The sequence below is a fragment of the Nannospalax galili genome, unplaced genomic scaffold, assembly GCF_000622305.1.
Source record: "Nannospalax galili isolate Female #2095 unplaced genomic scaffold, S.galili_v1.0 scaffold1241, whole genome shotgun sequence".
Taxonomy (NCBI): Eukaryota; Metazoa; Chordata; class Mammalia; order Rodentia; family Spalacidae; genus Nannospalax; species Nannospalax galili.
This window is the reverse complement of record NW_008343658.1, coordinates 29543-44228: the sequence shown is the minus strand read 5'-3', so window position 1 is coordinate 44228 and position 14686 is coordinate 29543. Positions and strand designations below refer to the sequence as shown.

Here is a 14686-nt window from a genome sequence, read left to right as displayed (position 1 = left end):
GCCTAAATTCTGAGGTAGGTTAACTTTTCCTTCCATTGTCCTCCACCAGCCCTCTAGGCATTGAGTCATAGGGAGAGTGTGTATCCAGGCTAAGTCCTTGGGGCTATAGTGGGGAGTTTTAGGCAGTTCCCTTGCTCCGGGATCAACAAGAATGGGCAGGATCGTGGAGGTCAGGGCTATTTCTTTACCTGTCCTGTCAGCCAGATTATTTCCCTTCTGGGTGTGGTTGTTTCCTTTTTGGTGACCCAGGCAGTGGATTATGGCTAGTTTTGTTGCACCTCAGAGGGCTTGCAGGAGATCTAAGGTCTCTTGTTTATTTTTAATAGACTTTCCCTCTGCAGTAAGGAGGTCCCTCTCTTGATAGATGGCCCAATGGATATAGGCAGTGGCAAATGCATATCTGCTATCTGTGTAGATATTGAGTCTCTTTCCTTTACCCGTCTTTAGGGCTTTGGTAAGCGTGATCAGTTCAGCTTTTTGGGCCGATGTACCTATTGGCTGTGGCTCAGCCCAAATTACTCTCAAGGTGGTTGTGACCGCTCCCCCAGTATGTCTTATACAATTTCTGATGAAGCTGCTTCCATCCGTGTACCAGGTTTCTTTGGTGCCAGGCAAGGGAACATCCTTCAGGTCAGGTCTGATGCAATGCACCTGTGCCAGAATTTCAGTAGTCATGGAGTGGGTCCCCAAGATCAGGATCTGGCAACAGTGTGGCTGGATTCAGGGCCATTGGTACCCGGAAGGTGATCCTGGGAGGATTTAGGAGCAGAGCCTGATAATGAGTTAATCGGGCATTGCTCAACCATCGATCGGGGGGTTGCTTGAGCACCCCTTCGAGGGCATGAGGGGTTGCCACAAGCAGGTCCTTTCTCAGGGTTTACTTGTTAGCATCATTAACCAGCAGGGCCACTGCTGCTATAATTCGCAGGCAGGGGGGCCATCCAGCTGCTACATGGTCTAATTTCTTTGATAGGTATGCAATAGGTCTCTTCCAGGGGCCTACTCTCTGGGTGAGGACCCCTTTCACAATACCTTTATGTTCATCCACATATAGACAGAAAGGCTTACTTATGTCTGGTAGTCCCAGGGCAGGGGCCTCTAAGAGCTTGCATTTTAGGATTTCAGAAAGGCCTCTTGCCTTTCCTGCATCCAGTTGAAGTCCTGTCCTTCTTTGGTAGCCTCATATATGGGTTTTGCAATTTCGGTGAACCCCAAAATCTAGAGGCTGCAGAACCCTGCAGTACCCAGGAATTCCCTCACCTGTTTTCTGGAGGTCAGTGCAGGTCTCTTTAGCACAGTCTCTTTGTGGGCCTTAGTCAACCACCGCTGCCCCTCCTTGAGGATGTACCCTAGGTAAGTCACTTCTTGCAGACATATCTGAGCTTTTTTTGCTGAGACCTGGTATCCCAAGTCCCCAAGTATGTGGAGTAAGTCCTCTGTCCCCTCCAGGCAGGACTTCTGGTCCGGTGCCCCCTCTAGGCAGGACTTCTGGTCTGGTGCCATGATCAATAAGTCATCTACATATTGTAACAGGCTTATGTCGGGGTGTTGGGCTCTGTACTCACCCAGATCTTCATGCAGGGCCTCATTCAATATAGTTGGAGAATTTTTAAACCCTTGAGGCAGTCGCATCCAGGTCAGGCCATTGATTCCTGCCTCCGGATCATGCCATTCGAAGGCAAAGTAGGGCTGACTGCTTGGAGCTAATGGCAGGCTGAAGAAGCCATCCTTGAGGTCCAGAACTCTATACCATTGCACATCTGGTGGCAGGGTACTGAGTAATGTATAAGGGTTGGGGACAGTGGGATGAATGTCAATGACTCTTTTATTTACCTCTCTTAAATCTTGTACTGGTCTATAGTCCCCGGTTTGGGGCTTTTTGACAGGCAGGAGTGGGGTGTTCCAGGCCGACTGGGTCGTTCTCAGCACCCCCAGTTCCATTAATCTTCTGATATGTGGAGTAATTCCACGTTTGCCTCTAGGGGCATAGGACACTGGCGCACTTTAACAAGGTTCACCCCTGCTTTGAGTTCAACATATACAGGAGGCCTGTGTCCTGCCAGACCCATACCCCCTGTTTCTGCCCAGGCTTGGGGAAATTTTTGGAGCCAATCTGATATATCAGGGTTTGGTTGGATCGGCTCCTGATGGAGTCTATATTCCTCAGTCAGGTCGTTGTTGACTAGAACCTGAACCGGTGCCCCATTGTGAAGCAGGTGGCTCCTTTAGCTGTGAAGTGGATCTGTGCCCTCATTTTTAACAATAAATCTCTGCCCAGAAGTGGGTAGGGACATTCTGGGATTACTAGAAACGAGTGAGATACCCAGCCCTTCCCTAAATCTACTATTCTTTGGGTAATCCATGAATAGGGCTTTGTTCCTGTTGTCCCCTGTACCCATGTAGTTCTGGAGGACACTGCCCCTCTTGGCTCCAATAAAACCAAATTCTGGGCACCAGTATCTGCCATAAACTTAATTGGTTTCCCCTCTATTTTCAGGGTTACCCTGGGCTCAGCAAGGGGACCTGAGCCCTGTCTCCCCTAGTCACTGTCTTCACCCCCAATTAGAGCCGGTAATACCTTAGCTGATTGCTTATTCTTCTTGGGGCAGTCCTTCACCCAGTGCCCTCCCTCCTTGCAGTACGCACATTGGTTTTTCCCTACCTTATTTCATGATCTGGATCCTGCCGATGAGCTCCTTCCATACTGGGGGTTCGTTGCCAATAATATCTCTCTGAGGTCCTTCTCATGGCAGGCCTGTTGTCTTTCCAGGACCCTGGTCAGGCTTACTTCCTGTCTTTTTTCTTTTCTTTCCTCTCTTTGTTCTGCTGTCTCCCTCCTATTATAAATCTTTTACGCCACTGCTATTAAGTCCCTAAGGTTCTTTTCTCCTAGTCTATCTAGAGACTGTGAATTTCTCTTGATGTCAGGGGCTGCCTGGTTAATGAAAGCAAACATCACAGTTTGAGCTGATTCCTCCACTTCTGGGTCACACGGAGTGAACCACCGGAAGGCATCTTGTAACCTCTCTAAGTATGAGGCTGGGCTCTCTTCCGGCCCCTGTCTGACATCATAGACCTTAGACATATTGGCAGTTTTCAAGCTGCCACTTTGAGACCCACTAACAGAGTCTAGCGGTAGACCAGGAGCCTCTCCTTACCTTCTGCCATGTTGTAGTCCCAGTTGGGATGGCTAGGGGGAAAGCTGGCATTAATGATGCCTGGGTCTGTGGTAGGGTCCCTGGTGGGGCCTGGAGCCTATTTCTAGGCTGCCTCCAGGATCCTGTTTCGCTCCTCAGTAGTGAACAGGATACTCAGGAGCTGGTGGCAATCGTCCCAGGTGGGCTGGTGAGTGAAGAGAACAGTTTCCAATAAGTTAATCAAGTCCCTGGGGTTTTCAGAAAAAGGCGCATTCTGTGAGCGTCAATTGTAAAGATCACTGGTGGCGAAGGGCCAGTAATGAAAGGGCTGATTGCCCTCTCCGTCTGGGGGTCCCACCAGCCGGAAAGGGAGGACAATGGTGACAGGCTGGGGGACGCCCCCCTCCAGCTCCCTGTGGCCTGTGCAGGTCCCTGTGGAAGCGATGGAGGCTCCTCAGGGTTTGGAGGCGGGGCCTGCAATTGTGGCACCGTTGGCAGGGTGCCCATCTGAGAGGAGTAGGGTGGGAGAAAGACATTGTTCTCCTCTGTGCCTCCCTGGAGAATGGGTTTCTCTTCTGCCTTTGGTCTCAGAGGGAGGACCTGCAGAGGTGGAGGGGGAGCAGTTGGATTAATCAGGGGAAGGAAGGACTTGACCCAGGCGGGGGGGCCATCAGGTCATTTGATGAGGCCTCACCAGGTCACGATGTATGGGATCTGGTCCTGGTGGCCCGTCCGTGGGTGGAAGACATGGTCCTCTATCCTGGAAATCAAACTCAGGTTAAAAGTCCCTTCAGGGGGCTATCCAACAGTGAAGGAGGGCCAATCAACCAAACATAAAGTTGTCCACTTCTTTTTCTTTACATCTACACTATTGTTATGGGCAATCGTCTTAATGTCCCCCCAGTGGACTAGTGTAAGATCTAGAGGGGAAGATGGGGTGTTACCCATAGTATTTATCAGTGCCGTCCTTTTCATCAACAAAGAAATTAGAACGAAGATCACAAGACACAAGAAAGACACAGACAGACAGAGGGCCCAAATTAAACTACCACGGCTTTCAGAAGGTCTGGACTCTCGGCCGTGTGGATTCCCTGGCTTGATTGTGCCAAAGACCATACGGATAGGACTTGCGTGTCCCAACAGTGTCGCGAGGTTCTCTGAGGTTTCAGATGGACTAGTTTCCTGGTGGGGTGTCCAGTGGGGAACACCCACTCCGACGAGGATGGGGATGTCTCCTGAATCCTCCAGGTTACCTTGCTAGCGTTCCAGTGACAAAAAATTGAGATCAGATGGCTGTGAGTGGACTGAAAGTATAGAAAAGACAGGCGGACAAAAAGACAGGTGGACAAACACAGTTTTACAAAAACTTACCCGGCCAGTTGATCACAAACCTTTTGGGGTAGATTCCTCTCGGAGGTCATTGGGGGGATCCCGGACGAGCCCCCAAATGTTGTACCTCATCCACTGGACCCCCAAAAGACCACCGAGGACCCAACACACCAAAATGCAAAAGCAAAGGTTTATAGTTTATTTGGGCTTAAGCTCAGGCTCTCAGACCTCACCAACTCAATGGATCCATACTGAGAGCCCAGAGTAAGGGAGAGTGGAGCTTTTTATAGGTTTTAGACAAAGGGTGGGGAGATACTGAAGATACACTTTGATTGGTTCAAGGAACCCGCGCACGCCAACATAATTTTAAACTGATTGGATGTATAAGATGCAGCCCTGGAAGTTTCTTATTGGTAGGTGCTATTCTCAGGGCTGTGGAATGTGCTGACTGTTACCTGTGGGGCCAAGAGTCTCTGCTTTTACCTTATAGGGAAGTTTTTATGCTCAGGCTTGCTTAATCTATACTTTCCTGAAAGGGGTTGGGGAATAGCAGGTGGGGGTCAGGGCATGCCAGGGTATGTCTAGGCATGTCTAAAGCAGCAGTCAAGCATTTTACAGAAGCTAAAAGAACAATAAGTGGGGGTCTGGAGGGATTGGGGGATAGTGGGTGAATGAAGAGGGTCTCACGGTTCTACAATATAATCTACCTGTATAGATATATGAAGCTTGTAAAATAGTGGGTTTCCATGAGGCTTTTCAAACATCAATAGTGTTACTTGTCCCGCCTTTTTCATGTCCTACCCTCACAATCCCCCTGATTTAGGCCTTCCCACTCCATCATTCCTTTTCTCACTTCTGTATTAGTTATTTTTCTACTGCTGTTATAGAACACCATGGCCAAAGCAACTTATACAAGGAAATGTTTGTTTGGCTTTTAGTTCCCAAGGGATAAGAGTTCATCATGGTGGAGAGGCATGGCAGGAGGCAGCTGGTACAGCAAGCTGAGAGCTCACATCCTGAAACACATACAAGAATCAGAGAAAACTAGCTGTAAGTGGGCAAGACTATGAACTTTCAAATCCACCCCATGACATTCTTCCTCCAGCAAGGCCACATTTCCTCAGCCTCTGCAAACAGCTGCACCAACTGGGGCTGAATATTCAAATATTTGGAGCTTAGAGGGACACTTGTTCAAACCACCACATTCTTCAAATTCCTATCTTCCACTCTGACCTTCACCTAAGCTCTTTCTCCTCCTTCCAATATCCCCTTTCTAGTTTCCTAGTATCCCAAGCTAAATATACAGATCTAACGATTTAAAGCTAGTATTCACATATGAGAGAGGGTATGCAACATAATTTCTGGGTTTGGGTTGCCTTGTTCAGTATAAATTTTTCCAGTTCTATCCATTTATTGAGAATTTCATAACTTCATTTTTCTTTGTAGAAGAATAAAATTACATTTTTAGTATGTGCCACATTTTCATTATTCATTCACAAGTTGGTGGACATTTAGGCTGCTTCCGTTTTTTAGCTATTGTAAATGGAGTAGCAATGAACATGGATGAGCATTTCTATGGTAGACTATAGAGTCATTTGTCTATATGTCCAGGCTGTTTGTTTTGATACAGGATTCTTTAGTTCCCTTTTTTATTGTTCTGACAAAGGAACAAAAGGAACTCATAGGAGGAATGGGTGTATTTCCTCTTAAAGAGTTCAGATCATAGTCTGTTATTGAGGGAAGTCAGAGCATGAACTTAAGCCAAGAGCCTGGAACAGAAACCATGAAGGAACTGTTTTCTGGCTTGCTCTCTTGCATGCTCAGAGGTTCATGATGGACTATCTTCCTTATATGTCCCAGCAACTTCTGCCTAGAAAATGGCACTTCCCACAGTACCCTGGGCTCTCCAACATTGATGAAGACAATCACTATAATCCTTCACACATCAACCTGATAAAGAAAATTACACAATTAAGATTCTTTTTTTTTTTTCAGGTGATTCTAGGTTGTCAAGTTGATTGTTATGCTAATTAGGACAAAGACTCTCTATTTAGCCCAAGCAATCTTTACATGTACCTCCAATGTTCATCCTCTATGTCCCTACCCCTGACCACCAGGGGTAGCATTACAGGCATGTCCCATCACTTTTTGCTCAGTGAAAACAAAAATTTAATGACAAAATTAATTCAATTTTTTATGTATAAAAACATGTTGCAATCAAACAATTTAGGAACTAAAAGCCATATACCAAATTGTCCAATGGGAAAAATCAACTGAAAAACATATAAAAAAGCATATAAACTTTTCTGTTTTTCCAATGTGAATAAAACAATATTTAAGGAGATTTTCTCAGATTCCAGTTTCATGAGTTTTATATCTATGATGTAATCTCTCATTTTGCTATAATTTGATGTCGTGCTACCTGTAGAATCCATCCTGTCTGAAGCGCAAACTTAGTATGTTTGCAATCACTAATGAAACATTTCAATAGCACAGTTCATGTCCCTGTGAAACTTTTACTGTTTTCTTTCTTTTATTTTTCTGATGTTGTTTGAGGCAGGGTCTCCCTGTAGCCCCAGCTGGCCTGGAGCTCACAGTGTAGACCAGGCTGGTCTCAACCTCATCCAACCTCACAGAGATCCACCTGTCTCTGCCTTTCTAGTGTTGGAGATTAAAAGTGTAAGCCACCATGCCTGGCTTTATTTCCTGTGCGGTGTGTGTGTGTGTGTGTGTGTGTGTGTGTGTGTGTGTGTGTTTAAATGTTAAATGTTTCAAGATTATATTATTTTGGGAAGTATTTGTTTTTGGTGAAAATATAAAAGATACTGACAAATTAAATCCAATATAATTCAAGACTTATTTTTTGCATTGCTCTTAATATTGCATATTTCCTTAACAATTAATAGTTAAAAAATAACATCTAGGGCCTGGGGATATAGCTCAGTTGTTGAATAGCTAATAACTTAAGTCATATCCCAAATACAAACTTTTTGTGGTTAGTATGTGTTTTTAATATTTAGTACCAATTGGTGACTGATTCATTTTTTTTATCACAGATCATATATATGTATATATACAAATACTTATGTATGTATGTACATATACATGTGTGTGTCTGTATGCATATGTGTGTGATATGTGATAGTAGCAGATGTGACAAAGTAGTCATGCTGTACTCTACAAATCTGTATCTTCTTACTTACAGACTTCACAGAAATCAATGATAAAAAGTGAAAAATTAGACATCTGTGAATAGTTCATTTTCCTGTAACATGACCTAAAATAAATATTTTTTGTTTTGTACTTTTGATTCTCAGTTATAAATACTTATAATGCTAAACATTACAGAAATCTAGTAACTCTTGCCTTCACTATGATAGACTAACACCTCAAACAGCCATGTATTTTTTTCTTTGGAATTTCACTTTTCTAAAAATTCTCATTTACAACAGTGTACATTCCTTGGTCCTTGGTGAGTACTGTAACAGGGGATATGATTATTTCCTTTAATTCCTGCATGACTTGGGTGTTTCTCTTCATATTCCTGAGTTCAACTATATTTTTTCTTGTGATTGATATGCCCTAAAACCATTATGTGATTGTCTGTAGGCCCTTGCATTACTCCACAATAAACAACAGCAGTATCTGGAAGCAGCTTGTAATGAGCTTAGCTGGCTGCGTTTCTCATCATCTTTCCACGTGTGATGACTTCTGTGACTCCAACACCATTGATCACTGCACCTGTGTCTCTTCTCCCATTCTGCTCCTCTCCTGCACAGCCACAGCCCTTCTAGAGCTCTTGGGATTCTTCCTGGTCATAGTCGCTGTTATTTAACTTTAACCTGAGCAAGTGTTTCCTGTTCTCATTCTTAAGAAAATTCTGTGAATCCCTTCCTGCTGAACAAAGGAAAAAAGCCTTTTCTACCTGTTCCCCACACATGATTGTTGTCTCCATTTCTTGTGGAAGCTGCATTTTCATGTATGTCAAAACTTCAGCCAAGGAAGGTGTGGTTTTGACTAAGGGTGTAGCTGTGCTCAACACCTTTGCTGAATCCTTTTTTTTACTCCCTAATAAACCACCAGGCAAAACAGTCCTGTGAGAGCTTGGTATCCAACTGTACTAAATTTTAATGGTAAATGAATACATTGGTTCAACATTAGGAAGAATATTACATGAAATGAAGTATTCACATTGGTATATTTCTGCATTCAAGACTGTGTTCAGTATCCTTGAGCTGGATGTTTCCACCCTCATTTTTTCCCATTTTTATTTCACTTGGTAATATATCTACTGTCGAAGGTCAAGGGACACTGAAGATGACCTTAATACAAGAGATAGCTTCTTTAGACTTAAACCATTAGGATTCACATGGCCTGATAATAGGAGAGTACTTTTCACTGTAGTGATGACACCCAACTTCATAAGAGGTTTAATATTCAAGTTAGCATGTAGTGTTTTTAGCTTTGATTGTCATAGTAGTGATTGACTCACAGGGGCTGACATTCTTAAGATTCAGAAGCCTACATTAGCTAAAAGCCTGGAATTATGTCAATGACTTATCTCAAATTAAACTATAAAGTAATTATGATTCACCCTTGTCTTTTAGCCTCTGTAAATGTTCAAGTGCCATGCATTTATTTTAAGGAATCTGTAGTAGTGTGCTAATTCATTCCAGTAGAGTACATGGTCTTCTCCAAACAGCTTCAGGTCTGCCGTGAAGAATATTTCTTCTTTATTATTTGTGCTATGAATTCTCTAGAAGAGGTTTCTTTCAGGCCACAAATATATTCCAATCTCGTAATTCTTATTTGTTCATTAATAGTTACTGGAGAGTCAAAGTGAATCTCTCTTTGTTTCAAATAATAATTGGAAGGATAATTTGAACCAATTACTTACGAAAAGTCTTTGTTTTGTCAGTCTTTCCCTTTGCTTCATATGATTTCTGACATTATTATTCTCCAAAAACTGATGTTTCCCAATGGAACTGATTGAAATGTTGGCAAAATTAATTAGTTGTAGATGCATTGTTTTTTCTGTCTCCAGAGATGTGTCTAATATTTTTCCCTCCAGAACAAACTCAAACATTCTGTTCACAAACACACAAAATGTCTTTGTTCCATTCCAAGTAAAGGTTTTTTGGGGAAATCTGTATCATTGAACAACATCAGAAAAGTTATGAGACTAACGACTTTGAATTCCAAAAACTATTGGAAGTATGATAAATGGGTATTTCTTATTCTCAGTGATTGACCTTTGGATGGAGAAGTGAAAGGGATTTCACAAGTGGTATCGAGAAAAGATGTTTAAATTTTCATAAGTGGGTGGCTGTACAGAAATGACTTAATTTAAGCAAAATTATAAGACATGAAAAAAACCTAATCTACCTAAATAGTTTTTTAAAGTTTTGGATAGTCAGAGAACTAAGTTTAAGTTATGCCTGGACTAACCTAAAAGTAAGCATATTTTTCTTATATCAACACTGTTACTTATCATTTTAAGTCAGAGTTCTTTACAATAAACCTCTTTGGTATATGTGATAGGATCATTTTGTTGATTCTTGAATTGATTTCCTTTATTGCCTAGATCCTCTTAAAATTGTTACAGCTGAGTTCAGAAATGCTCAATATTTGTCACAGAAAAGGTTAGCAGTCTTTTCTTAGATACACCTCAGTGGTATTAGTACAACCCTAACAGACAGGGGGCACAGTAAACCATTCCAGTGTCATATGCACCATTCATAACATCATGCACTTTAACTCTGCTCATTAATTCAGACTACCCTCGTGGTTCACTTGAGAATTATTGAACTGAGATTTCTTTCTTCTTAGAACTGGTAACAGTACATCATACTTAGGTGATTCTGAAAACTATCTGTAAGAGGTCAAGTACATTAGTCGGTGGATTTCTAAAATTCTCAATATCTAAAAGTTTCATTTTCTTGACACATACAACTGCTATTATAACTATTTGTTAAAATTGATTAATTTGAAAAATCAGTGCATAGATGCGGAGTTGAGTCCCAAGAGTTAAAATAAATCTTGATATGAGCACTAATCAGGTTGCACAGTTATTATTCAAATATGATTTATTCTTTCATCTATCAAGTGAAATTGAAGTTGCGTCTGTTTTGAACATCTGATGTGATGCAATGGAATACAATCACAGACAGCAGTCCGCCTGCTGACACTGCATATACAGCCATAGGCTTGTACGTAGCTGGCTCTTCATCAATTCTCACATCTACAAATCCAATCTCTTTGCAGATTCTAGTAGGAGGGTTGATGGGCATAGACTGAAGGTTGTAGGTTGATCTTTCCTACAATGATAATGACAATAATAATTGTTTTATTTTATGCTGTATTATAATTTATGCTATATTATTACTATCTTTGCCTTCGTCACTGTGTTTATTTCCTTTTCTTGGCATACTCTCAAACCAAAATGTGATGAGTTTATTATTTTTCAAATTAGAGCTTCATAAATGCTGTCATGCAAAACATTTTTTGAAATGATATATTTAATCTTAATGGGATTAATCTGAGATATTTCATTTTTATATATATGATCATATTTGAGAAGTCAAAAAGAAAGTTCAATATTCTGACATAGTTTGGGATGACACTGTAGTTCTTTCAACTTCAAAGAAGGGCTAATATCGTCAGTTTTGTATGATGATAGATGATGGATGTCAATTCCTTTTCTGTCAATAGTCTTTTCTGTTTAATTCTTTTCTATGAATTTAAGGACTTATTCAGGGTGCTGGATTTAGTTGTATACGTCTATGATCTCATCACTAGGAAGGCTAAGAGAAATATCACAGCTTTGAGATTAGCCTGAACTTCAAAGCAAGTTCTAGACTCCATAACCAACAGAGGCAGACTGCCTCAAAAACTAAACAAAACAAAAAGGTTTTCTTGATATAATGAGACATGCCTATAATCTCAAATGGTGAGGGAACCAGGAGGTTAGAGAATTGAAGGTCAGAATGGGTTATATAATGAAAGATTGAATTTTGACTAAGAATAAGCTTCTAATGACAATTATAAATTGGACTTTATGGACATTATGTTTTTAAATTTTCTACATGTATATTTTTATAACTTTCTTAATGTTTCTCAAGCTCAGTGAAACAGATTAACCCTTTCCCTCCCCAAACCCAATATGAACTTTCAATTCTGATGAATAGCCGTTTTATCATTTCTTGTTAAAAGCATCAAGTAAAGGCTTCCTTTGTGCAAAGTAAGAACATTACAAATGTATTTGAAATCACATCGAGTTGACATTGTTCCTTTAATTTGCAGACCTATCCAAATTCAGAGCTCAGCCATGCCAAATAGGACAGCAATTACAGAATTCATCCTTCTGGGACTTACAGATGACCCGGAGTTCCAAGTTGTGATATTCTGCTTTATGCTGATCACATACTTACTAAGTGTAAGTGGAAACACGACCATCATTATGTTAACACTGTCAGATGTTCACTTGAAAACTCCCATGTATTTCTTCCTCAGGAATTTCTCTTTCTTAGAAATTTCATTTACAACTCTCTGCATTCCTCGGTTTCTGATTAGCATTGCTACAGGAAGCACAGCCATTTCCTATAACTCTTGCATGGCACAAGTATTTTTTCTGATCCATCTGGGATCAACAGAATTTTTTTCTACTGGCTGCAATGTCCTATGGTCGCTATGTAGCTATCTGCAAACCTCTCCACTACACAGCCATCATGAACCACAAAGTCTGCAATCATCTTGTAATCGGTTCCTGGTCAGCTGATTTCGTCATCATTTCCCCCCCAGTGATTATGGGTCTCCAGCTGGAATTCTGTGACTCTAACATCATTGACCACTTCACCTGTGACTCTTCCCCCATGCTGCAGATCGCTTGCACAGACACAAGGTTCCTAGAGCTCATGGCATTTTTTTTTAGCAGTGTTCACACTCATACTAACTTTGGCCTTGGTGATTCTCTCCTATGAACTTATCCTTAGAACAATTCTGAAGCTCCCCTCTGCCCAGGAAAGGAAAAAAGCTTTTTCTACATGTTCCTCCCATGTGATTGTGGTTTCCATTTCCTACGGAAGTTGCATTTTTATGTATATAAAAAATCTGGACTTTCTGAGCTGTCTCTGTCTTAATTGCCTTTTCTGTCTTTCCTGGGATTAATTTACTGCAGAGGGTGTGGCTCTAAACAAAGGGGTCGCAGTGCTTAACACCTCTGTTGCTCCCATGCTGAATCCCTTTATTTATACCTTGAGGAACCAGCAGGTCAAACAGGCATTCAAGGACTTCACCAAAAAAATGCTATCATCAAATGAGCATTAATATTTCTCATCTCTGTACCTGAAACCACAAATCATCAACCCACAAATAAGTAGAAAGCACGATTCTAAGCAATGGCTATACAGGAACAAACAAAGCACACAAAGATCATGCACTTGGAGAGCTTACGTCTAGTTATGATGCACACAGGAAACAACCAACCTAAGAGAAAAGTAAATTTCCTAGTACTTCAACAAATGGCACGTTACAAAGAAAGGAAACTACAGTGTGGAAGGGATGGAGAGTAGAATTCAAATTAAATGGCCTGGCCAAGCATTTCATGGTTGTTTTAAGGTTCCCTTTACAAAAAATGTCTATATTCAACTGTATTTTCCTAGAGTCTTAAAATTTTTTTCTGTAAATTTTTATACCCAGTAACCTGAATTGTGAGTCTCTTGCTTGCTGCTTTAGTGCAAAACTAGGAGACAATAATTTTTTAATTTTTAAAAGTTATTATCATTTTTTAAAATTTTATGTGTATGTGTGTATTGCCTGCATGTAGGTAAGTGCATCCATGTCATGCAATGCCCACAGAGGACAGAAGAGGCTGTTGGATCCCCTGGGACTGGAGTTACAAACAGTTTTTAGCTGCCACATGGGTGCTGGGATTCGAACCCCGGTCTTCTACAAGAACAACCAGTGTTCTTAACTGCTGAGCCATCTCTACAACTCCTTAAATATTTTATTATTTTTATTTTATGTGTATGAGTGCAGTGCCTCCAAGTATGTAACTGTACCCATGTCATGCAATGCCCATGAAGGTAAGAAGACGGCATCGAATCCCCTGGAACTAGAGCTACAGATAGTTGTTAGCTGCCATGTGGGTGCTGGGTCCTCTGCAAGAGCAGTCAGTGCTCTTAACCATTAAACTATGTTAACATTGCCCCACATTCTGTCCATCTATTAGTAGATTTGGAATACTGGGCTATCTATTGCTGGATCTGTGTGAAATTCCCAAAATATTGTGTTTGAAAGAAAAACCATAAATTGAATAATTCAAGTAGGATTCAAAGGCCAAAGCAGCTCAAAAGTGTCAGGTAACCATTCAAAAGGAGTGTTTGTTGTAACCTCTTGACTGTAGCCGGCTTTGAAAGGCTGGTGTAGGTGACTCTGTATTCGCTTTTCTGAATAATCCAGGCTGGCCTCAAATTCAGGTTCTCTGACTTTACGTGTCATTAGGTCCACCATGACTTTGTTTATATCTGACCACTTTGACCTTTTCTTCTGTACAATTTCTTTGAAGTCATATCTGATTAGCCATCTCATGGCTTGGTCTTAAATGTGTCTCGTGTCTCATCGCCAAGATGAGATTTGTCCTGGTTGGTCTGATCTGATGCCAAGTCAGGAAGAAGTGGCAGCAGTTGGGGAGACAGTGACAAAGAACACTTAGGGCCAAATTTAAGTATCTGAGAGGCTAAAAGGAGGGACTCGGGCTGGGATTACTTGAAGTCCGTTAAAAAAACCTTTTAAAAATACCAGTCTCCGGGTGTGGTGGTGCATACCTTTAAACCCAGCATTCAGGAGGCAGAGACAGGCAGATCTCTGTGAGTTCAAGGCCAGCCTGGTCTACATAGTGAGCTCTAGGACAGCGGAGGCCATAAGGGAGACCCTGTCTCAAAAACACCAAAAAAAAAAAATTCTGAAAACCATTCTCATTGTTAGAAGTTGCACACTATAGAATGTCAACAGGCAACTTCTATACAGATTTGTAAGGAAATGACAAAACCAAACCAAAGGACAGTCAGAAAGTTGTTGCACGGTTCGGTCATTTCCATTGCCACAGCACTTTATCAGAATTGTAAATGACCGATGTGAAGTTCTTCTAATTATTAGAACAACATTGCTTAGAATGAGTGCTACTTGGAAACATTGAATTTTGTCTCAAAAATGAGAGTTAT

The 14686-nt window shown here is 41.4% G+C and overlaps 1 protein-coding gene across 1 annotated transcript; it reads left to right on the top strand.

Moving 5' to 3' along the window:
• Positions 1-11775: 11775 nt before the first annotated feature.
• Positions 11776-12791, top strand: LOC103739529 (olfactory receptor 6C65-like). The gene is given in 3 exon segments (XM_029566865.1): positions 11776-12120; positions 12122-12385; positions 12387-12791. Coding segments are annotated over 3 exon segments (996 nt in total). The 5' UTR covers positions 11776-11793.
• The last annotated feature ends 1895 nt before the right edge of the window (positions 12792-14686 follow it).